This window comes from Salvia splendens, chromosome 12 (genome assembly GCF_004379255.2).
Source record: "Salvia splendens isolate huo1 chromosome 12, SspV2, whole genome shotgun sequence".
Classification (NCBI taxonomy): domain Eukaryota; kingdom Viridiplantae; phylum Streptophyta; class Magnoliopsida; order Lamiales; family Lamiaceae; genus Salvia; species Salvia splendens.
This window is the reverse complement of record NC_056043.1, coordinates 1,646,595-1,671,555: the sequence shown is the minus strand read 5'-3', so window position 1 is coordinate 1,671,555 and position 24,961 is coordinate 1,646,595. Positions and strand designations below refer to the sequence as shown.

Here is a 24,961-nt window from a genome sequence, read left to right as displayed (position 1 = left end):
TACTGTTTATTTGGTCCTTCGCCATCACCTTTGGTGGGGATTTTGCGTGTTCCAAATTTTCTTATTTTCTGTCGAAAACAACTTAACAGATATTCGTCATTTTCATATTATCCGAAATATTTTTCCAATTATAATATTGCAAGTTATAACAATGTAAAATTGTAGTTTACTAGTTATTACTGATTTTGCCTATTTAGCCCTCTTGTTACACTTGTAGAATAAAACATATTAATTATCGAAAAAAATATCTAGTAAAAGTTGTGTGATGACCAACGAAACTCGTGAGATTGTATAATAAAAAAATTTGACGATGCGTCAGAAAATAGAAACAATGTGACTGCTACATCGATGAGTGACAAAAGAAGAACATAAGTGAATATCACTCCACATGATTATGGCCGAACTAAAACGATATAACTTTAAAGATCGAATTTAATGAAGTTTTTCGCTCTTATTAGCTGGCGATATAGCCAGTCGACCTCCAACCTCACCACATGTCACATAATTTTGCAATTTCATAAAAATATGTGATCCGACCTTATTTTATCTTTATCACACATCACAAAAACCAACACAACTTTCACTACTTCTCTATATGCAATAAAGAAGTCGATATAATTGATCTCACCCCACATGCACTTAATTCATCATACATATCCAAATTTTCATTTATTTCCACTACTCGTACATTAATTATTCATTTATTTTTTCGCTACAACTATATACATCTATATATGTGGCTGCTGTAACTGCACATTTTCATTTCAGAAACAATATATGTTCTCCTACAAATGCAACTTTTTGGAAAAGCAAATTACCTTAAAATCATAAATTTTGATCAAATACTATAATAATCCACAATTTTAAATTTACCATAATTTTTCCTAGATAAAAATATTCCAATTTGCAATATATTGTAAATTTCCATAATTTTAATATTTTCTCAATTTTTCCTGGACAAATAATTTCAATTTTCGATAACCAATATATTGATAATTTGATGTATCGTTTTAAATTGATAACACGGTTGTATGATAAAATTCATATTTTCAACGGTGATGGTTAAAGTTGCCGGACAGACCGGTATTTGACAAAAAAAACATGTCTTTCGCGGTTCCGCCAATTTACTCTTAAAAAAGTTACAACGGTAACTCAGCATAAATGATCTCATCTTCGTAGAATTTTTTGGATATATTAGAAATTCTTTTATAGTCGCCGCCTTTTAAAAATGTGGGAAAAACTAAAATCAGATCAAAAATCAATATCTTTCTATCATCTTCGAATTTTTGATATTTCATGCAAATCGACGCACAAAACCTCCATTACTACAAAAAACATAGAAAAATTATTATTTCGAAATTTCAAACTCGAAAGTTTAGTATATATAGCTTCAACCAAAATAAATTTCTCCGTCAACCTATACCCCTACCCTACTCACCCACCCCACCTCCTCACAACAAACTCTGCTATGCTTACATGCATAGGAGTATAAATAGCATCCAACTGTCTCCTTCAAATTTCCTACTCCAATTTCAGAAAAAATGGGGCTTCTATTCACACTCCTTTTCCTCTCCCCTCTCTTCCTCCTCTCCCCTGCCTCCGCCGCCGAGCTCAACACCACCCGCCGCGCCCTTGCCGGCGCCGCCAATTGCAACATTTTCCGCGGTAAATGGGTGTACGACGCCTCCTACCCGCTCTACGACTTCTCCACCTGCCCCTTCATCGACGACCAGTTCAATTGCCTCAAATACCGCCGTCCCGATCGGAATTACCTCAAGTACCGGTGGCAGCCTTTCTCCTGCAACCTAGCTAGGTAATCAATTGATTCAATTTCACTCACAGTCGCCGCATTGTGGAGGAATCGGTGATATTTTCGATTTTGAGCTGATTTGAGCTGGAAAATGCAGGTTTAATGGTTTGAATTTTTTGGAGAGAATGAGGGGGAAGAAGATCATGTTTGTTGGTGACTCGCTGAGTCTGAACATGTGGGAATCGCTGAGTTGTATGATTCACGCGGGAGTGCCGAAGGCGAGAACCTCAATCGTTCGAACTGAGGGACTGAGTCAACTCACTTTCCTGGTTAGTTCGAATTACTTTTTTACCCTCCTATTTACCTTTTCCGTTTTACCCTTGCGTTTTTTCACCTTTTATTTTGGGGTTTTTGCAATTAGTTATAACAATTATTTATCTCACGTCACTATAAAGTAAATAATTGCGAATTTTTGGAAATTTACCACAATTATAGTAAGGGAGTGAAACTAATTTATAGGAAAAAGGTTGATTTTAGCTTTTATTTATTTGGGCCAGCTTGAAATTCTAATAATTGGGGATTTAATTTGCCCTTTTTAAACTTTAGGGAAAATGGTCAGTGTATTGATTGGTTTCTGCTCTTTTTGTTGCAATATTTTGTGGACTTTTAATTCTATATAATCATCATGTAGCAATGTTTGGGATTCTCTCTCTATATAAAATAAATGTATATACTAATATTATAGGCACAAATATTTATAAAGATCATAAATGTTTCTGAAATTAAACAATTATGGAATAAAAAACTTTATAATAAAAAAACCAAGTAAACACTCTATAGCATTTTTATATGCTATAGTTTGATGGGGAGCGTTATTTACCTATTCATCCCTTAGATCCTTTATTCTTTTTAATATGGGCCGTTAGATCCCATTCATCAACGGTCCAGATGATCTGCATTATTACACTATAATGATGCATTATTAGTCGGTGTGCATTATTCAACTGAAAATCTGCATTATTACGCTATAATGGTGCATTATTAGTCGGTGTGCATCATTCAACTGAAAATCTGCATTATTAAATGACACGTGGCATCAATCTAACCGTCGGATGACAAAATCGTGGGGCTGAAATCAAGAAGGAAAAAGGAGGAAATATGAAAAAAAATGAAATGAATACATCCCATAGTTTGATAGTTTTATAAATCATTACTAGTGATAGTGACTAGATAAATCATAAAGAATAATATAAAATAATTGGGTTGAATAGTCAAAACATAAACGTCATCTTGTTGTTTTTTCTCATAATAATATTTTCAATTTATCCTCAGAATTTTTATTTGTTGTTTACATAATTTAGATGATATTATGACCATTAATCATCAGTGAAGAAAATTGATAAGACGTTAATATATTCTCTAGTTACCAAAAATAAACCAACATGGATGAGATATATATCTATGTATGAATGACTTACAATTTCATCAAAATATAGACTATACAGGGTCAATATATCCAAATCTGCACGTGCTTTTATCCTTTTATAATATATACACATGACAAAGTATATTTATTATAAAGTGATTTATAAAGTGCTTATGTCCTTGTATAAATGTATAGATATGACAAAGTATATTTATTATAAAGTGATTTAAAAAGTATTGCAAGTGTCATAGCGTAGTGGCAATGGGTTGGAAAAAGGAAAGGCAAAATTCTACCATGTTTTATTTCTTGAACAAATTGAAATAATAAGTATTAGTAGTGTATTATTAGTCACAATATCTGTTAACAATATTAATAAAAAATAATTGAAGTCATAAATTGAATTTAATAATTTTGGAGGCGGAAAAAGGGTTACACTTTTTGTTAGTGATGAACAATTATTGAAACATTAAAGGCGATAATCGTGCTGAAATTATAGCCCCACAAAACACACTTTTTAAAAGTCGTGATGCCTTTAGGAAATTATTTTATTTAAATTGTTTATCTAAAAAATTAAGGTAAATTTTCAATAATTAAATTTAGTTATTTTCTTAGAATACATTATTATACTTTATCGTTTCATATTTTTATTTTTTATGTATATTATATACTGACAATGGTAAAGTTCATCATAAAAGCAAATAAAAGATGATTGTGTAAATTTATATATGTTTGGCAATATATGCGAAAATCATGAAAAATATCAAAATGTGTCATCATGAAATTTCTGCATAATCGGCGCCTATATATGTATTCAATTAGATGACGTAATTTGACTAAGGACTCAAATTCAAATGAGGACTTTATGTGATGAATTCATGATAATTTTTGAAAAAATAAAAGACAGCCAATAATTGATTTCACCAAATTCCACTTAATTATCCATGTCATTTTTCTTCTTCTTTAGAAGCTACTCAATTAAGTTCAATAAATAAGTATACCTTTTTTTTGGCATAATGAAGAATTAATGATGATTTAGTTTAAATAATCTAACACTTCACGAATATTATCCGTATATTTAATTACAACATATCGTAAACCAAAAATCTGATCTCCTTCATAATGTACACACCAATATTTGGTGACAATTTTAATACGATTGAATTAAAAACAATTTTTAATAGTTAATTTTGCGTACACGTTAACGACCTCTGTCTACAATAAAATAGTGGGGTTAGTACATTTATTATTAATTTTTTCCCACTTTTGCCTCAATTATTTTGCATCGAAATTAATGTCCATGTATACTTCAGTTCATTAATGACACACTAAATGTAGTAGACTCGTGCAAAAAGAAAAAAAAAATTTAGGAGCATATGATATCGTTATTTTAACAATTGAATAGAGTTATGGGGTCACAATGTCATTAGTCATAAATATTTTTTTTATAAATTTAATAATAAAATTATATACTATGGCTATAATTTGAGATATAACATTGTATCTTTTCATAATAATTTATGGAAATTTTGCCGACATAATTTGAAACTACATAGATCAATGTCAACTTATTGAGTTCCATACACATGGGATATGGACAACGTGACCACGAGGGCCCACCAAGATAAAAAAAAAATCAATCTAAAATAAGAGAGTGATACCGAAATAAAATGATTTAAATATTATTAATGGAAAATAGAGTTGCATAGAAAAAAATATCATAAATGATGGTTGGTGGACAAACTGAAAAAAATATGATTATTTTTCGTAGACGAATAGTAAGACAAAAAACGTGGAAACTATAAGTTAATCAATGTTTATTAGGTATAATAGAGTTAATCAGAACGATTTAGTATTAAGGAATAAATTCGTGGTCCATTTGTTGCCTCATTATTTAGTTTCTTTTCTTTTTACTTAATTTCACCCCATGTGCAAAGAGATAATACTTGTACGATTATGGTTAGTTTTATTTACATAATTTTGGTCCACCAATTTGTTCTATAAAGTTGTCCCTGAAAAGAGTTTGGTGTTACTTGCTCAATTTTTTTTCCTTTACACTTTATAAACCAACTTTAAGCATATAAATAGTAAGAACAATGATGTCCTTTCACAAATGTCATTTTTTTTATCTTTTCATAAGATTGTAAGTTAGTTTGTCTTCTATTTTGTGTTATAACTCTATCTCAAAATTGACAGTTAATGACATGATTTGTATCGTATTCGTCGCCCTTTTGCTTATGTTTTCTAACGTTCGTTCGTTGCTTTCAATCCGTGATGATTTTTAGATAATTTTATATTGTATACGTTGATTTTGTGGATTTTTTGTAATACATTATGATATCTTGAATGATCTAAGTACCATGTTTTATCTATTATTGTTTTAGAAATAGATAAAAATTGGTCCTTAAATTAATATTGGATGGGGAAATATTCAGGATTATGGGGTGAAATTGCTATTGTATCACACTCTATACCTAGTTGACATGGAGACCCAAAAAGCGGGCCGGGTTTTGAAGCTGGATTCGATCCGGAGCGGGAATGCATGGCTAGGAATGGACGTCCTGATCTTCAACACGTGGCATTGGTGGACTCACACCGGAGGTTCTCAGCCGTACGTTTTCTCTACTTATATATTTTCTTGCTAGCTATTGAAAAAATTGAGTTTCATTTAATTGAATTTTATTTGGATTGGTATGTGAATATATGTAGATTTGATTACATAGAAGAAGGCGGGAAAATGTACAAAGACACGAACCGACTTGTGGCATATTACAAAGGGTTAACTACTTGGTCAAGATGGGTCAATCGAAATATCGATCCTTCCAAAACTAAAGTCTTCTTTCAAGGAGTCTCTCCCATGCATTACGAGTAAGTACTTTTACGTTTATTTTGACTAATTTATCTTTGAACTCGAATCCAACATAACCGAAAAACAACTGAAAAACGACCAAAGCATGTAAGTCGAGCCAATGAGATGACCTAATAAGCTATGTATGAATTGCGTTATTGCGTGAATTAGTGTGTTTCACACTCTCTAAACCTATTTATAGGCAATAGCCGGGACCTAGAGTCTCGCCATTGATGGCGAACCATAAGAGCGAAAAGCCTTGGCTAACGAACATTTCCAGCGATATATGCATCGGATTGTCTATCACATTTGTCTATTGTATTTGCGAATGACTGGAAATTTAATTTTTGACCGAAACTTGCGCAGGGGAAGGGAATGGAACGAGCCAACTAGATCATGTAAAAGCGAAACACAACCATATTTCGGGTTGAGGTATCCAGCAAGCACACCTCAAGCAGCACTTGTGGTGAACAAAGTGTTGAGCAGAATCAAGAAACCTGTGTATTTGCTTGACATCACATTGCTCTCCCAATACCGAAAAGACGCACACCCTACCTTCTATAGCACCCACAGCGGCTTGGACTGCAGCCACTGGTGCCTCCCGGGTCTTCCCGACACGTGGAACCAGCTGCTCTACACGGCGCTCGTTGGCTGAGGACTGGATTCTCCATTTCCCGGACGAGTCTCATTTATTCCATTGGTTCGTATTTATGTGTTTATAGGACGGGACGGGATAGAAAATAGACGGTCTCGTGTGTGTAGGGAGGAGGGAGGGTTTGTTGATAGAGAGGAGAGGAAATTCATTTTCTTTCTTTCTAGTTTCATATTTGTTGTGAAAGTGTTATTAATAAGAATGGTGTGTTGGTGGTTCAAATGTAAACTAGCTCATTGTTTTGGCAATTGAACATCTAAATAGTGCCTCATATTGGTGAAATGGAAGAAGATTACAAGTTATGTACCAGTTTGTTCAATCTTATACAATACTCCTTTTGTCTTATAAACACTAATTCTGTTTTTGTCCATTATATAAAAATAGTTTATTTTTATTTTAATACAGATCATTCTTTACTAATAATATTATTTTTTCTTTTTATTTCTCTGACTTTTGTCAATAACTAATCTCATCACTAATATTGAAAGGTAAAGATGATCCTATATTCGAAGCAGAGTATAATAAAAGCAACTTTTTGTAAAAGTTGAACACTTTTCTTCTCCTCCAAACATTAAAAGCAACCCACAAACAGCTAGACATGATGCTTTTTTACAAAGTACTGAATATATATGTGCCTCAATAGAATACAAATAAAACTTTAAATCATGATAAATATTCAGTTTATATTCTATAGTTTCAGCATTTTATACAAAAAAATCTGAAATTTAAGTTAACTGCAAAGAGCATTCAGCGTATCAAATTTGCATATCGCACCAAAAAATTCTACGCCCAAATTGCCCCGATAGCTCGGAGGAATGTTGAAATACTCCAAGGGCAATTTGGTCGGAATTTTTTGCAGGACATATTTAAGATAAAATTATAATTCTGCATTCAAACTTGAGCCGTTTTCTTTTTTGTATTATTCCACTATAATTTAGTACTAATAGTAGTATAACTTTTTTAATACTACAAAATAACTTATTTAATTTGTTTTGTTTTATTATCTTTTCATTTAAATTATAATTTTCTCAATTTTATAAAAAATGTCTCAATTATAGTAGGAGAACAAAAAATTGTCTCATCATAACGAAGCAAATAATTTTCCACAATTATTCCAATATTGAGATATTTTCCTTAAAATAATATGACAAAAATTAAATATTTGTCCCGAACAAGGAGTAGTAGTAAAACAAAACAAAACGTTTATCATTTAATAGTATTTTTGTTACTAGATAACATCTCATCAATAATCACAGAGTTAATCTGCAAAATTAGGCATTTCCACACAAATCCCATAAACTCACCAAAAATATCACAAAAATCATAAAAACACAGAGCAAAATAAAATAAAAAATGAAAAATTAGCAAGGGATCTGAGAAGTGAACCACTCCATGACGCGAATCGGAGCTTTAATGAGCTCGAGCGCCATCTCCACCAGCAGCGTCACGCAGTAACAGCACGGGCATACGCAGCTCAGCACCAACCTACACACACAAACACGCATTTGTATCGAATTTTCACCACCACCGATTCAACGACGCGAAAATTGAAAAAAAAAAATCAGAGATCGATCACTGGATTGAATTAGTTGCTGACCCGACGATCCAGAAGAGTAAGCCGACGAGAGAGATGATCAGAGAGAGAAACGCGAAAGGCAGGCCGAGGAGAAACCCTAGAGGCCTGCAATCGCCGTCGCAGCACATCGGAGACTGCTTTCGCCGCCTCGATTTTGGCTCTCGATCTAGATTTTGCGTTTTTTTTTTGGGAGAAAGGATGAGTGTGTGATAGTATGAATATATTTGCATATATTGTAAGTGAAGGTGATGAATGGATTAAGTTATTCAATAATGAATAAACCAAGTAGTTGTGGTTAACTTTATTCTCATTCTTCAAATTAAATTATACTAAGTACTAAAATCTTGTTTGATTGCAAAATCTAATTATATTAATTTTAAAGTGGATATACTAAATCAAAACTTGATAAAAGTATGGTTCACCTCTTCTTTCTATTTTTCTTTATAATTTTTTTTATATTGATAATATTTTTTTTAAAATATGGATCAATAATAATTCCTCATTTACTGCCGAGATGACTTGAACTCTCCTCTATTTGAAACGTCTTAAGCTACAATTCATTGTTTTATATCGACAATAGGTTATTAAACTTTAAGATACCAAAACACAATTTTTAAAATAAACAGACTTAATGTATAAATTGGGCTTATTAACTAGATTAGGTTTCTTACCAAAAGGAGGAATGGAAAAACAAAAATAAATAATATAACAAATGAGGTGTGGTTTATGCTCGTATGAGGCTCACTGCATGTGATTAGATATTTGGAAATGCATCTATACAATAAACTATATTTAATCATATATCAACGGTTATAACTATCTACTAATTTGATTCTTTTCAATATTATACGACCTAACTATTCATTAAATAGAGGCTACATTAATATTCCATGGTTTTTCTTTTTAGTTGTCATGGTACATGCTTCTAAGAATAAAGTGAATAAAAAAGTATCTTGGCAAAAAGAGTGACAACTATTGCGTAAGCTAAATCGAATCATAATTGTTTTAAACAAATTATTCGGAATAAATGTTTTGATAATATTTGATGCTCGTCATTTCAAATGATGTACCATTTCAAATAAATTTGTAATTTGCAATCTTTATGTACACATAAACACAGGACAACGATTCAAATGAGAGTCTAACTGGGCACCAGTGGAGCCGATTACAGACATCAACAAAACCCGAACACGGACGACGTCTGGGGGAAGACGGAGCTTTCATGTGATTACAGATCAAGAGTTGTACAATCGGGGTGCACGGCCTAAGCATATCATACAAGCGACTACCTGTGAGCAACGTACCTCTACGAGACGAACGTGATTACCATACACGTCCCCTTAGCAAAAATCTACAGTTACCACCCACTACAGGTATTTACAGATTGAGCAAATGACCAAGAATTCCTGTCATTCAAGTGTACACTTCTAGCCTTATCGTCAGAGTGAGATTTGCCAATATCTGCAAATCGACGTGGTGAAATAATCATCAGAGTATGAGATCAGTAAGAAAATCAAAGTCGAGAAAAATCCAGTTCAAGCATAGCAAGAAACGGTTACTGAGCATCATGAATGTCGATCAAGGAGACACATTTGAAATGCATTTACTGATATTTCTCAACTATGCACAACTTACAAAAGATCGGGACTTAAATTAGTCCCAACTCTCGATTGATTATGTATTTACAATTTTAGTTGGCACCATAGTATGCATCTATATATCCAGGAACGTTCCTTCACGTTGCATTTGTAAATAGTTCTACAATGGTAGTTTTTATTCTACACAGAGAACCTAAAAACAAAGCAATACAATTACCAATTTTATCCAAAATAGTGTTATTCTCATCTCTGCTGCCCTTATCTTTCGGTTCAAGATCATATTACGTTCTCCATCACCATGCTCCACATCATAATCTTATAGCATCTATCCAGCCAGCTCATCTTAATCCAATATATGTTCAAATGCTACATCATATAGCTAGGAACTGTAATGTTAATTGTAACCTACTTTATCCTAGTCCAATTTAGTACCTCGATAACTCAATTCTCAGGTGAGCGTTTGCCATCAGAGCCATCTGCTGAGGAAGTTTCTCCTTCAGAATCTACGAAAATATAGGATTAGTAAGAGGACATGCATGACTTTCAAGTAACGTATCCAATAAATGTGCATTTAATGCGCTACAACATGCAAAAGAGCTGTTTTAGAAACAACAGGAAATAATTTTTAATTACTACCACTGGAAGAAGATCCCGAATCAGAGCTAGAGCTGTTTTGGCTGGCTCCTTGGTTCTTGTCACAGTGCTCTATGTCCGACACTTCTACTTCAGCAGGAGGTGAGGCGATTTTCTCTTCATCTGCTCAAGAAAAAGAGTAGACAAAATGATCACGTTAATCTTTTTTTTTTTGCATCATTCGAAACTTCTAGTTTACTCGATAAAATCTTTACCTGTTCTACTTGGTATTGGCATTTCCGTTACAACAGAGGTAGCAACCTGCCGAAAAAAACACAAAAATGAAATGCATCAATAAACACTCTAATGCTCTAAACTAATACAAATTGAGATAGTAAGTAAAGCAAATTAATTACCATATCGTTGGGGATCTGCTCCTGACCAGCTACTAAATTACTGACAATTTCAGCCTTTCTTTTGTTCTTGCTCAAATTCTTCTTATAATTTGCGATGAACCGATCAAGCTCCCAAAGAGTTTCAGTATCAACACTGTCAATGTCAACCTCAATCTCATCGTCTTGCTGGGAAACAGGCGGATTCCTCTTCTTAATGATATGAACAACATTTTCTAGCTTCTCCGAAGGCAACTCCTGTAAGTTTACACTAAGTTTCTGTTTTTCATCATATGTCATCTCCCTTTTATTCGGATCCTTTGCCTTTGGCTTCTTTGGCGCATGAACCTTGCCAGACTGTGCGCTACTTGGTTTCTTTCTTTTTGGATCACCCGAGTAGGCCATTGCCGATCTATCTAAAGGCTTTTCCATATCAGGCCGCTCCCTTGGCTGCTGAGGAGCCTTCCGAGATGTAGGCGTTGGTGGCCCCACATCATATTCCGCAGCTAGATTCATCTCACGTTTATAACCAGCCTCTATGGGAGCCCATTTATCCTCGAATAATTTGCACAGCTGTTCAGCCATCACATAAACATCTTGCCCTTTCGGATTGTATGTCATAGCATTCTGAAACGTAAGCACGACATCCTCAGCAAACTCCATAGGGGACTTGTACCAATTCTGAGTTAACCTGCCTTTCACAGTACCGAGGTCCATAGGGTTTCTAATAATCTCGAAATAGTCATGCAAACCAAGAGCAACTGCATCAACCGGCTTGTTAAACACCCAAGCATGCTTGTGCTTCATCAATCTTTCTAAGAGCGCGTTACAGCTCTTGAAAACATGATTGGGAAAATACTCCATCCCCGCCCCACTTCCTCCTCCCTTCTTCCCGTTCGCCTTCAATTTCTTGTTACTTTCACCGGGCGGAATCTTGTCCTTCGCAAGCAAAAACTCGGTATTTCCATATAATTTACTTGCCTTTGGCGTCCTTTTCTCCTTCTCAACAGTATCATTTCCCGGCTGGCCATTCTCATTCACAACCACACTCAATGGATTCAATGGCTTCAACGTCCGAGGCGTCCCCAATCCCGCAGCTACGTAATCCCGATCTCTACCACCAAATCCCTGAACTCCATTCTTTAGCGACTCAATCCTCCTCATCAAGCTCCGCACCTTATCCCTCTCGCTCTCCAGCTTCCTCCTCAGCTCCAGAGCATCACGCTTCGACTTCGTAGACAAATTTATCCCAACAAAGCCATCACGGCCCACACCAACACCAGAATCATGCATTCTTCTCATAGAATTCAAGCCATCTGAGGCCATAGCTTGAGACTTCAGCTGCTGCTGCTGCTCCATCAACAAATTACTACTGCTGTGACTGTTTTCAAGCCCTTTAAACGACGGCGTTCTACTGTAAACCTTACGCTCCCCCAATTTATCCTCCTCCGATCCCTCATTCCCATCCCCCAACATTGCACCACGCCTCAACCAAATTATCGCAGAGAAACACACAGAACACACACACCAGCTCAATTTCACGAAATTTCAACGCGAAGTCAAGCCATAATCAATCCACACGACACATAAAAACCAGCTCAATTTCTCAAAATTCCAACGCGAAGTCAATCCCTAATCAATCCACGTGACACACAGCACACACACAAGCTCAATTTCTCGAAAATTCAAAGAGAAGTCAAACCCTAATCAATCCACATAAATTACAAACTAAGCTCGCCGAGTTCAATCAAAACAGGGTATGTTCTGTTTCTACACACGCAATCGGCAGAGAGCTTAGATTAGGGCTTTGAAACATACCTTTTCGAAGATTTTTTTCCCCCTCTTTGCGATCTGTCTTTACTCAACAATGATTAATGGCTTATCTTGGACAAAGATAGGAGACCGGCGAGTAGAGGGAAGACCATGCGCATAGATGGAGCGTGATGAACACGGGGAGCTTCAACGGCTGCGATTACGTTTTATTAGCTGCTGATGACGATGGACGGTCGGGATGTAAATGAAGGTGTTTCTTGTACATGAGCTTGACCTTCAACTCCCACGCTCGGTGGTGGCGCGTGGAGAATCCCCAGATTTGGCGGAGTTGACTTGACTTGAAGAATATGGGTTTTTTTCCTCTCGGACCCGAACTGGGTCCGCATATTATTTGGATTTCTATTTAATTTTAGATCTCATTTTCAGGGCATCAGCAACGCGGGCTCGCTAGCCTGTCTCGTAAAAATGAGACGGGCATGGCCCGCGTTGTACTATGTGGTGGGACAAGATGGGGCGTGGGGGAGGGAAAGTCGATGGCCGCTCGCCACCCACGCACATACATGTGCGGCGACGCAGCCACTGCGCCAATGAAATCGTGCATGTTTTTTACGCTCGTTGAAATGTGAGAGGCCAGATTATTTTTCATTTTAAAAACGTCAATGTTATGAAAAGTTTGATTTATATTGCATTTGACCTATTTAGACAACGAAATAATGAGTTAGTTTCAGGATTATCAGGTGGAAGCACCTAACAATCTGCAGCAAGTAATTCATAGCTCGATATACCAAAGAATTCTACGAGCTGATTCATTATTTTATACCGATATATGTCAGAGTGGTACATATTTAAAAAACTCCATAATATAACATATATTTTATTTCAACAACATTAATGTCACGAAGAGTCACATTAACGGAGTTATGGAGTACAACATTCTATATTGTACCATAATAGTCAATATCAAAACATAAAACAAACACTATTTATAATAAAGGATCTTGTGTGACGCTCATAGGTGGCACGGAATAGTGATGATGAGGATCAGGGCCACCGGGAACAACTCTATCATCATAACCCGTCTCGAGTGATCTTTTTCGGTAATAATACTCTAATTCAGCTCCAGTGAGCCCCAATTTCCTCCCGAAATGTTGCCTCTTGAGGTTGGCTGGGACCACACCCGCCGCCTCTCCGGTCAATAACGAGAGGAAGAGGAGGAAGAAGAGGGACAAGTACACAACTCTTGAATAAGCCATTAATTAATTGACAAATGGAGATGATAAAGCCCAAGAAAAATGGAGTCAAATAAATACTATTGCATGTATCTATTTATTGCATGGGTATTTATAGAATAGAGTATAAGAGGAAAATAGGGACCGAGCAAAGTGGATAGAATGTGACATTTGTTTCAAAATTTTATTTATGACTTCAATATTAGTAAGAATTATGAGCTTTGGATAATTGTCTCTATGTTACATCAATTTGACTCGACCATTAATTATAATTACTTAGTTCTCTGTTTCTAGTATGATATTGTCAAAGAAACGATAAGTTCCACCGCAGAAATGGAGATTTACACAAGTGCAATTGCTTTAAATTGGATCATGATTATACTTACACTATCTTATAATTTAATATGAATATATAATGTGTCCAATATGAATATATAATGTCTCCAGAGCCTTTGTCCTAACGGCAAGGAGCTTAGACATTATTGCATGAGGTGCTGAGTTTGAGCCCTCTTGATATTTGTTTTAATTTCCTCATATCTATAGTATATGAGTTTATTTGTAATTTTCTCCTTTATATAGGAGCTAATTTTATAAAAAAAATGAATATATAATGTTTTGTTTTGCGACGGAAATGTCCGTCTCTAATTCCGTCGCAGAGTCTTCGGAACAGTCGCAAACTTATGATTGACGCTTTTTTCGTCGCGAAAATGTGCCTATTTAGTGAATACGGTTCATATTGAGTGCAACAGAGAAAATATTTTGCAAATTTTTTTAATTCTATTAAAAATTTAAAATAGTGAAAACTTTCATAAACGATCCACTGCCGGAATGAGCCAAGGCCAAATATCATTTTCATAAATCTTGTAGTTGTTGTAACATTATCTCTAAATTTAAAGTTACTAAGTTGCTTTAATAGTGGTTGAACTTGCACTTAAAATTGTATATATAATTAATTAGAGATTTCATTGCTTAAGAAAAGGACCCAATTTGAATTTGACTCGTATAACTAATCATATTTCTATTATTATTTTAATTAAATGAGACATATATAATTAAGTTGAAAGAAAAATTGACATGCCACTTTGTTCAACTCAAAATTTAAAATTAATTTAACCACTCGAATTTCGACACCATATATAATAAGTGGAAAATTTGGAGAAGAATCATAAATTATTTTGCTAGTTTATCATGGAAGGTGTTATGTATAAAAAGAAAAGTGAAATTAGTATTTATAAGTATTATAAATTATTTTTTTCATTGTTGATTTTTTTAAAAACAAAACCTAATGAATTTCTATCAGTGTATAAGAGTGGGTCGCTCGCAATGTAACGCTTTTAGTTAATATTGCGTGTAAATAAAATTTATAAAACAACATAGACAAATGGAGTAATAAATAGGGATATATTCAAGATGGCCTAAATCTTTAAATTATAGTATAAATTTTTATAAAATAAAAAATGGCTAGTTTATTTTTAATTACCACAAATAAATAAACCTGAAAGGTACTTGGAGGCACTGGTATATATAATTATTAAATTATTTAGTACTTCTACTATATATTTTGAATTTCATTCCAAAAAGTGGCTAGTTTAATTTTCATGATCCCAAAATAAATAAACCTAAAAGGTAGTTGAACTCATTAGAGTATTTTGTTATTTCAAATAAAAGAGGCCAATTGCAATTTGAAATGAATTTTCTGATGTTGAATATATATGAATATGACACATCAAGAAGTAGCTATAACATAGTAGTGGGTTGTTGGTTTAAATGAAATAGTTATTCCGCTGAAGCAATAGTGATATACAATAATCCAATCAAATGCAATTCCATATTACTATGTCATGTTTCCTTTTTCAATAGTAGAAGCAAATGACAATCCAAAATTATTAGTAATGTCAAATTCAGGTGAAGTCTAGGGTTCACGATCCTACAGCCTATGAGGGTCGAACCCAAATCCGCCTGAACCCACCTCGAAATTATCGTGTCCTTGTCGAATCAATCCAAAAAGAACACGATCACAATAAGATTTGATAGTTACCATTTAACGTCATGCTTTTTCATGTCATGTCGAAAATTATTAGCCGAAATTTTTATTATAGGAAATGTGTCGATTTGAGTCACATATCCCCAAAAAAATGTCTTTATGAGTGCAATTGAACTAGTATATTATAGACAAGTAATTAAGTAGTTTTAATGGTATTTTCTTAAGATATGTTTAGGTTTGTAATCATGCAATAACATTCACTTAATAAATACTCCTAAGTCCTATGTATATTTCAAATTCATTATACATGAACAACCAGGCTCATTCCTAAACGACCAACCCATATTATTTCTTCTAGCTTAGCATCCATGCCATTAGGATGTTGTAGGAACACCATTATGTCGAGGACCCGCTCCACGGGGCACCTTTCTAAACGACGAACTTGCATCAATATGGTGCGAGAACCCCACCAATGAATCATCCCCGCTCACTTTGGATGATACGAGAGTAACACCAATATGTTAATGATCAGGTCCACTTGGCACCTTTCTAAACGACGAACCTACGTTATTTTTGATGTGGAATTCGTCTAGGGCAGCACCAAACCCTAATTATTGAAAAAGTTCTCGGCTATTCAACGAGCGCGAGAGGATCACCGGAGATGCACAAAGTACAGTCAAGCATGAAAATAGTGATTTAGCTACAAAGGAAGGAGCCATGCTTGCAGTTATAAAACCAAGAGGTGTCAAACCCATATATATAACATGTTGATGAGGAGATTGCCTTTATTTCATTTTTATTTCTTAATGAAAGATTAGTACAATTTTTAAAACAAGGTAATCTCGTGAATTAATAAAGGACATCCAATGTAAATGTAATTCTTTTATAATAATTAATGTATAGATCGATGTAAGAGTAAGGGGTATTATTCCATAAAATCACAAATATTTGGCCAAAGATGGTAGATCCCACAAACTAAAAAATGATGCAAATTCCACAATTTATCATTGTAGAGAAACATAATAACCCTTTGTTATAGTATATTATTAATAACCGTCCATGCTATTGTCAAAATATTTTGTGCCATATATTATTATTGTAACAATAGTTGTTATTATTATTATATTATCATTATTATATTATCATTATTATTATTAAAAAAGGGGATTATTTTAAGGACTTTCAAAATTTGAAGGTATATGACTCATTTGATCACTAGATTATATTACAATGCTACAATTCAAGTTACACCCGTGTGATGTACGAAATTTTAATTTGTTTTAATTTTACTTGCTTTGAGTAAATTATTTGAGATAAATAATGATTTTATTATAAATTATTATAATTATATATGTACACAATAATAGTTTAGATATAGAACAAATAATAGTAACATTAATAGATCTGACAATAAATCAAATGCACATGTTTTGATAATATTACAATATTAAAATTAAAATACTTAGGTTTTTTAAGATTATATGACAGTTACTATAACAATTAACAACATACTTAAATTTATTCTTCAAAACAATTCTTTAAGAAACTATACACGCATAAATTAATTATAGAACAAAAATTTACAAAACTAGTTGATTTGATCACAAAAATATATTATAGACTAAAATTTAAAATTGGTTCTCTACATTTGCCAGAAAAAAAATTGTCCTACACAAAATGCAATACTATGTATCCTAAACGATATGTTTTAGTCCATATTCAACGGTTTTATCTAAAAGTTGGCGGTCAACAATATTTTGACCAAATCTGTGAGCTAAATAATATTCTAATTATAAGAGTTAAGAAATACTTATATTTGACAAAACACATATATTAAAGATAAAAATATTAAAGGACTTTCTTCTCCTTATAATTTTTAATTTAGATGCAATATAGTTAAGTTACTAATATGCTTAAAATATTGTTGGCTGTTAATTTTTTTTGACAGAATTGTTTAGGATCAGAAGCCATGACACTTATTATGTATGACCAAAAACATTTTTCGAACAAATGTAAATGACAAATTTTGGACTTTAGTCTATTTTATTACATATCACAATTTTGAAATCTTCAAATATTCACTATTTGTGATTCTAGACATCTTAACATTCAGCTACCTATGACTAAAAACTGATATTCTTAAAAATAGTTTAACTTGAGCAAGAGTTTGATGTTGACTTTTATTAATTGTCATTGTTAACAACACATCCAAATATAATTAAAGATAGTTGCTACTTGGATGACCATCTTAGATCAAACATTACCTAATGATGTAGAGGATCTGGACCACTAGGTGCAGGCCTAAGCAACGAACCTACACCAGTATTGCGCGATACACCTCTCAATGAAGCATCCTCGTTCACTTTAGATGATACTGGAGTAACACCATGGTTAAGATGATACGGTCCACTGGGCACAGTATGTTGTAACGACGAACCTATGTCATTCTTGAGGCTGAATTCGTCTAGGGCAACATCAAACCCCATATCATGAAAAAGTTCTCGACTATTCCACGGTCGTGAGAGGATCATCGAAGATGCACAAAGTACAATCAAGCATGAAATTAGTAATTTAACTAAGGAAGGGTCCATTCTTACAATTATAAAACCAAGAGGTGTGGGTGAAACCTCTTTATATAACATGTTGAAGATGAGATTATAACAAATTTATTACAAGAAAAAGATATATAAAAAAGGATATCCAGTATAAATGAAATTCTTCTAAAAATAAAAGGAAAAAATCATTAATTTTGATCATTCCCACAACTTTAAAGAATACTTAGTTAATAGTATTATATTATTACGTTTGACATTTTTTCAATTGTACTATTGATTTAGATTCGAGGGGAAATTATGTGTGCTTTGGAAGCCAAAAACTTAAGTCTAATCTAAATTTTTTTTATATTTTTCATATTAAAACCAATTGGTCTTATGAGTGATATATAAATTTGCAAAAAGATCATGGGTTTCGGCTTCATGCCAAACACAATTTCCTCCAAATACGTATGAATGAGACAATTTTTAAAAAATGACAAAATCATGATTAACATTTTTTGAAGTTACGGCATTAACTAGAATTTGATCAAACTTTGCGTTTTTTCAACAATTTGCCAAAAAATAAAAAATATAAATGTAATCAATGCAAATTCAAGGTCAACTAGCTTTACTGAAATAAACTCCCTCCGTCCTTGGGCATTGAATACAATTTGATCAAACTTTGTATTTTTTCAACAATTTGCCAAAAAATAAAATATACTTATAAATGTAATCAATGCAAATTCAAGGTCAACTAGCTTTACAAAAATAAACTCCCTCCGTCCCACATAAGCGAGATGATTCATTTTTGCACTCGTTTTGTAAAAATAATAGGAGTATAAAATAGTAAAAGTAGAGAGAAAAAAAAGTAGAGAGAATGTAAAGTTAGAGAGAGAATATTGTCAAGAAGAGTCTCATCTACATTATGCTATCTCTATACTTGACATTATTTTTCAAAAACGAGTGCAAAAAAATAAAGTGTCTCGCTTATGGTGTAACGGAGGGAGTACTACATATATACACTACTAGAATTCAAACTAACTTATGAATAATGAATGTGTTTAAACTTTGAACTTCCCAAATTATAATCCACAAATATTAGTTTGGATCATAAGCAGAAAGAGTATAAATGTAAATAAAGAACATAAATGTATACTACTCCTACTACTATATATACAATCCAAATTTCCCAAACTAATGTTTATACTGCAAGAGCAAGCTCTCCTGCCGCGCTTCGTCTCTTGCAGCCCTCGAGGAAACTACGCCAAATCATCGCATTAGGCGCGATAGGCATTCCCAAGATGAGCCGCTCAGCGTCCTTTATATGCCCGTATCTTGTCAACAAGTCGACAACGACAAGATAGTGATCAACGTCCGGTTCCACGCCATACTTCACTCCCATTTGCTCAAACAGATCCATCCCCTCCTTCACCAATCCCGTATGCCTACAAGCAGAGAGCACCGCCAAGAAAGCAACCTTATCCGGCTTGATCCCCAATCCCTCCATCTCCCCGAACCTCTCCAGAGCCTCGTTTGCATACCCGTGCAGCCCTAGGGCCGAGACAAGAGCTGTCCACGAGAAAACATTCTTCTCCCCCTTCATCTCATTGAAGATCTTGACCGAGCTCCCAATGCTCCCACACTTCCCGTACATGTCAATCATCGTGTTGCAGACGAACGTGTCGCACAGACTAAAATCCACCTTCACAATCAGACCGTGAAGGGAGCTGCCTAGAGCAAGGTTGCAGAGCCTGGTGCAAACACTGAAGAGGCTAACGAAGGTGTAATTGTCCGGGAACGCTTGGGATCTAAGCATGTGATTAAAGAGGTCGAATGTTTCTGCATAATAGCCATTGCGAGAGCAAGCAGCAATCAGAATGTTCCAGGAAACAGTGTCAGGATTCTCCACCTCAACATACAACTCCTGAGTTTTCTCGTACTGCCCGGTCCGGTTATAAATCCACGCAATAACATTTGACGGAACAACAGGAAGCCTTGTGTTACAATCACCAGACTCTGCAAATCGCAGAGCATCGGATATTAGGCCATTTAGCGCATAAGAGTGTATAAGAGAGCTCGACACATGAGCAACGTCGTTGTAGCCCATTTTGGTTGCTAGAGAATGCAGCTGTGGCAACTCTCTCGTCATTGCTGATTTAATAGCGATAGAGAAAGACGTTCCATTCGGGTAAGAACCCGAATGGATCATGTCTCGGAGAATCTTCGTTGTAAACGAAGAGCCCCTGTTCGAGTACCCCAACATCAAAGAATTCCAAGAAACCAAATTTTTCTGAGTTATGGCATCAAAACAAGAATGTGCTTCTTCCACTTTATCACACTTGGCATAAAAGCTAACCAAAGCACTCCCACATACCACATCGCATTCGAAACTCTTCTTGATCATCTCAGCATGGATGCATTCTCCACGCGACAAAAGGCGCAGTCTTGAGCAAGACTGGAGCACGTTGACAAGTGTTGAATCGTTCGGAGCAAGACCGGTGGCGCTCATTTTTTGGAAGGTACAGAGTGCTCTTGTCGGCTTATCACCATTCGCCATGGCGCCAATTATCGTGTTCCACGAGACTACATCTTTTGCAGGAGCAGTCTCGAACACTTTCTCAGCCAAGAATGAGGCGCCGGACTTCACATACATATGAATCAGGCAATTGTAAACAGAGGCTACATTGTCAAATCCATGCTTTATCACTAAACCGTGCATTTGCTCCCCTAAATCCATATCCATCTCTTGCAAATTTGATAGAATAGTAACGAAAGTCGACTCAGACACTCGAATTCCACTCATTAGCATCTCAGAAAACATCAAAATGCAATCTTTTACACACCCCATCTGGCCAAGAACAGATATCAAAGTATTCCATGAAGCTGAGTTCTTTATCGGCATGAATTCGAAAATCCCAAGAGCTTCATCGAAGCAACCGTGCCTCGCGTACATTCCCAGCAACGCAGTTCCAGCAAAAGCGTCAATGCAAAACAATCCACTCTTTTCAATCAATCCCTGCAGCTGCATTCCTTCGAAAACATCCATCCAACGACACGATAGCAAGCCTCCGAACGTAAATTCCGTCGGCTGAAAACCGCGGTTTCTCATCTGAGAAAAGATCCCAAAAGCCTCCAGCATAAGCCCTTGCCGAACATAGCAACTAATCATGGAATTATAACTCACTGCGTTTCTCTGCGGCATTTCATCGAACAGCTTGCGTGCCATGGAAAAATCCCCCAGTGCAGCATACCTCGCGATGAGGTTGTTGTGGAGGAAGACGGGCTCCTGCGTCGGGAAGGATCCCAGGGTGATGGAGAGTCCGTGGAGGCGCTTCGCATCGTTGAGCGTAGCGATTCTCGAGGGGTCGTGGAGCAGGCCAATGTAGCTATGGTGTTTGATGTATTGTGCATTAGAGCTGGCTGAGAAAAGAAGCTTCTGCGTGTGAGAATTTGAATTGTTTTTCACTGTGGAGAGAGAATTGGATTTGGGGGAGAAGGATGCAATTTTTCTCATTCCTTCGATTCTTGAAACATTGGGTAATCAAGAATATCGATGTTAAACGACTGCGTTTGGATCCTCTGCTGTATCAAACGGCTGCGTTTTGGTCAATTACTGCGATACTATTCCTTTCTATGCACTTGTGTGTTAACAAATTTTATTATGAAATGCTTTTTTAAATGGGATATTAGCATCTAATATCATGAAACTTTCAAAAAGTTGGATTTTTCCCATGAACTTTAAAATTGGCAAATAATATCACGAACTTTACCCCAAATTTATTTTTTCCCACGAATGAAAAAATTCATGTTATTTTAATAGATTGAAGAACTTTTTGAGGGTGTGCTTCAAGAAAAACTATCTTTATAGATTGAAAAACTTGAAGCTCTCAAAATTATTGTCGAGAAATTACGAAAACAAATCTGTATCATAATATTATTTGTAAGAATTTTTTCATTCGTGGGAAAAAAACAAACCAGGGGTAATGTTCGTGATATTATTTGCCAATTTTAAAGTTCATGGAAAAAACGTCAACTTTTTGAAAATTTTATGATATTAGATGCCAATATCTAATAACAACGGTAACTAATAACACCACTCGAAACAATACTTTTACTATGATTTTTAAATAATAAATTATTGAAATTTCACTTTCAATATACACTTTCAATATACACTTTCACTATGATTTCAATTTCAATTTCAATTTGGCAGGAAGGAGCCATTCTTGCGCCGTCGAAATGCAAATTTACATGATTTGATAGTATTACAACTACTAAAATTAAAGTATTTTTATATTTTCGAAGATTATATGGCAGTTATTACAACAACATTATAAAAATTATCAGTTCAAAATAATTGTATCACAATTTTCAAATCTTCAATCATTAACGACTTGTGATTATTGATACACGTAGGCTAAAAACTAATTGTTTTAAAAATAGTTAATTTTTGTTAATTGTCATTGACAAAAACATATCCAAATAAAATTGACGACATGCGTTGGAACTTGAATGACACCTTAGATCAGACCATGTTAACGATATTTTAGTATTACCATCTTATGCCCAACATTAGGCCCACTTACCATTTTTCCTTCAAAACATGATTATCTTGACACGTAATAATCGATCTTGTAAATTTGCATAATCCATTAGCTTGATTTTTGGCTCTAAATAGCAATGACAAGAGCTAAAAACATAGAGATTTTAAATAACTAGTGATACATAAAACATTCAAAGGAGATTTAGCAACTATATTGCCTTATTGATACATAATCTTTCATGAAGAGGATTGTTCTAGCTTGCGCGAGAAACCCGCAAAGAAGCATCCCCGTGTCATTTGGACGTAACGGGAGGAGCAGCACCATTATGTAAAGGATCCGGTCCACCAGGCACTTTTCTAAACGATGAACCTACATCAATATTGAGCGAGAAACCCACCAACGAAGCATCTCCCCTCACTTTGGATGGTGCGCGAGGGTTATGTATAGGATCCGATCCACGGGGCACTCCTACAAATGATGAATCAACATCAATATTGCGTGATAACCGCACCAATGAAGCATCCCCACTCACTTTGGATGGTGCGGGAGGATTATGTATAGGATCCGATCCACGGGGCACTTCTACAAATGATGAATCTACATCAATATTGCGCGATAACCCCACCAATGAAGCATCCCCGCTCACTTTGGATGATACGGGAGGATTATGTATAGGATCTGGTCCACTGGGCACAGTAATAAACGACGAACCTACATCAATATTGCGTGATAACCTCACCAATGAAGCATCCCCATTCACTTTTGATGATACGGGCGTATCACCATGATGTATAGGATCCGGTCCACTGGGCACTTTTCTAAACGACGAACCTACATCATTTTTGAGGTGGAATTCGTCTTGGGTAGCATCGAACCCTAGTTCATGAAAAAGTTCACGGCTATTCAACGGGCGCGAGAGTATCACCCGAGATGCACAAAGTACAATCAAGCATGAATATAGTAATTGAGCTAAGGACTGAGCCATTCTTGTTGTTATAAAATAAAGAGGTGCATGTGAAGCTTTTATAGGAGGAGATGGCAAATATTTTATTTTTATTTCTTTATGAGAGATTATTACAAAATAATTACAAGAACATATATAAAAAAAAGGATTAACAGTATAAATGTAATTCTTCTATCGAAATTAAAAGGCAAATTACCATAAAATTATGATGTTATGGAAAATTTTAGTTAATCCAGCTAACTTAAAAGTTTGCCAATTATATCATATGATTGACATTTTTCTGAATTATCCTATTAATTTAGATTTGAGAGAAATTATGTATGATTTGGAAGCCATAATACTTTAGCATAATCCTGGCTATGTTCTATATTGCTATATTCTATATTTTTCATAAAAAAATATGTAACTTTCGTGAGTGATATACAAATTCGATAATTAATAAAACATAGATTTGGGCTTCCATGTCGTACACAATTTCCTTCAAACATAAATAAATGAGACAATTTTAAAGTAGCAGGATTATTCAGAATTTGACCAAATTTCAAGGTTTATTGTGATTTAGTATCGATGAGTTTTACATTATCTACGTTCACCCTCAAATTCCTATTTCCTTTTAGTATTATGTTCCATTTCAACAAGTTGAATAATTAAAAAATTTATAATAAAGAGAAAATTGCTAGCTTTAATATATATTATTATTATTATTATTATTATTATTATTATTATTATTATTATTATTATTATTATTATTTCGGCTTCAATCGCGAGCATCAATCTCGTATAACCCACATTTAGAGTAATATTTTTTAATATTGGGTTTACTTATAATATTATAAAATTATTGTTCGCATTATTAATTTTATAAACAACTTAAAAAATCAAAACTTAGTTTGCTTTTAACCATTTATTTAAAGTTGTAGAATCAAAAATAAAATTTAGCTTTGATATTAATTAATTTATAAAATTAATAACATCACTGATAATTTTTGAGATAATAGAATCATCCAAAACAAAACAATATTGACTAAACCAAAACGATGCTTATAAATAATGCATATATATATAGGTAACTATGTAAGATATAATTCATCCACATTTTGATCATGAATTCACTCACTTCA

General features: G+C 34.5%; 3 protein-coding genes and 1 long non-coding RNA gene across 5 annotated transcripts; 1 reads left to right on the top strand and 3 right to left on the bottom strand.

Moving 5' to 3' along the window:
* The first annotated feature begins 1,418 nt into the window (after positions 1–1,418).
* On the top strand, positions 1,419–6,982 carry LOC121758407 (protein trichome birefringence-like 39). Its single transcript, XM_042153814.1, has 5 exons — positions 1,419–1,813; positions 1,908–2,079; positions 5,609–5,784; positions 5,883–6,041; positions 6,388–6,982. The coding sequence occupies exons 1-5, from the start codon at positions 1,542–1,544 to the stop codon at positions 6,674–6,676; spliced, it is 1,068 nt and encodes a 355-aa protein (XP_042009748.1). The 5' UTR covers positions 1,419–1,541; the 3' UTR covers positions 6,677–6,982.
* Positions 6,983–7,931: 949 nt separating this feature from the next.
* On the bottom strand, positions 7,932–8,534 carry LOC121758196. Its single transcript, XR_006041372.1, has 2 exons — positions 8,271–8,534; positions 7,932–8,158 (listed from the first exon to the last, which is right to left on the bottom strand). It is a non-coding gene; the product is annotated as an uncharacterized LOC121758196 (long non-coding RNA).
* Positions 8,535–9,304: 770 nt separating this feature from the next.
* On the bottom strand, positions 9,305–12,768 carry LOC121759332 (transcription factor GTE4-like). Of its 2 annotated transcripts, XM_042154877.1 has the most exons (6): positions 12,631–12,768; positions 10,837–12,444; positions 10,696–10,741; positions 10,484–10,603; positions 10,280–10,350; positions 9,305–9,710 (listed from the first exon to the last, which is right to left on the bottom strand). In XM_042154877.1, the coding sequence occupies exons 2-5, from the start codon at positions 12,286–12,288 to the stop codon at positions 10,289–10,291; spliced, it is 1,680 nt and encodes a 559-aa protein (XP_042010811.1). In that variant the 5' UTR covers positions 12,289–12,444; positions 12,631–12,768; the 3' UTR covers positions 9,305–9,710; positions 10,280–10,288. The 2 variants fall into 2 exon arrangements, with proteins under 2 accessions (XP_042010811.1, XP_042010812.1); XM_042154878.1 differs by having other exon boundaries at positions 10,487–10,603; positions 10,837–12,756.
* A 6,641-nt stretch (positions 12,769–19,409) lies between these two features.
* Positions 19,410–21,919, bottom strand: LOC121757112 (pentatricopeptide repeat-containing protein At3g58590). The gene has a single exon (XM_042152602.1). The coding sequence runs from the start codon at positions 21,844–21,846 to the stop codon at positions 19,534–19,536; it is 2,313 nt and encodes a 770-aa protein (XP_042008536.1). The 5' UTR covers positions 21,847–21,919; the 3' UTR covers positions 19,410–19,533.
* Positions 21,920–24,961: the final 3,042 nt, after the last annotated feature.

Excerpts from the sequence above, each read along its gene's own strand:
- LOC121757112 (XM_042152602.1), bottom strand. The coding sequence starts at position 21,846 with ATGAGAAAAATTGCATCCTTCTCCCCCAAATCCAATTCTCTCTCCACA.
- LOC121758407 (XM_042153814.1), top strand. The coding sequence starts at position 1,542 with ATGGGGCTTCTATTCACACTCCTTTTCCTCTCCCCTCTCTTCCTCCTC. Across the intron at positions 5,785-5,882 it reads CACACCGGAGGTTCTCAGCC|ATTTGATTACATAGAAGAAG; the intron begins GTACGTTTTCTC and ends GAATATATGTAG. Across the intron at positions 6,042-6,387 it reads GTCTCTCCCATGCATTACGA|GGGAAGGGAATGGAACGAGC; the intron begins GTAAGTACTTTT and ends AAACTTGCGCAG.
- LOC121759332 (XM_042154877.1), bottom strand. The coding sequence starts at position 12,288 with ATGTTGGGGGATGGGAATGAGGGATCGGAGGAGGATAAATTGGGGGAG. Across the intron at positions 10,742-10,836 it reads AGCAGATCCCCAACGATATG|GTTGCTACCTCTGTTGTAAC; the intron begins GTAATTAATTTG and ends TTTTTTCGGCAG. Across the intron at positions 10,351-10,483 it reads TTCGGGATCTTCTTCCAGTG|ATTCTGAAGGAGAAACTTCC; the intron begins GTAGTAATTAAA and ends ATATTTTCGTAG.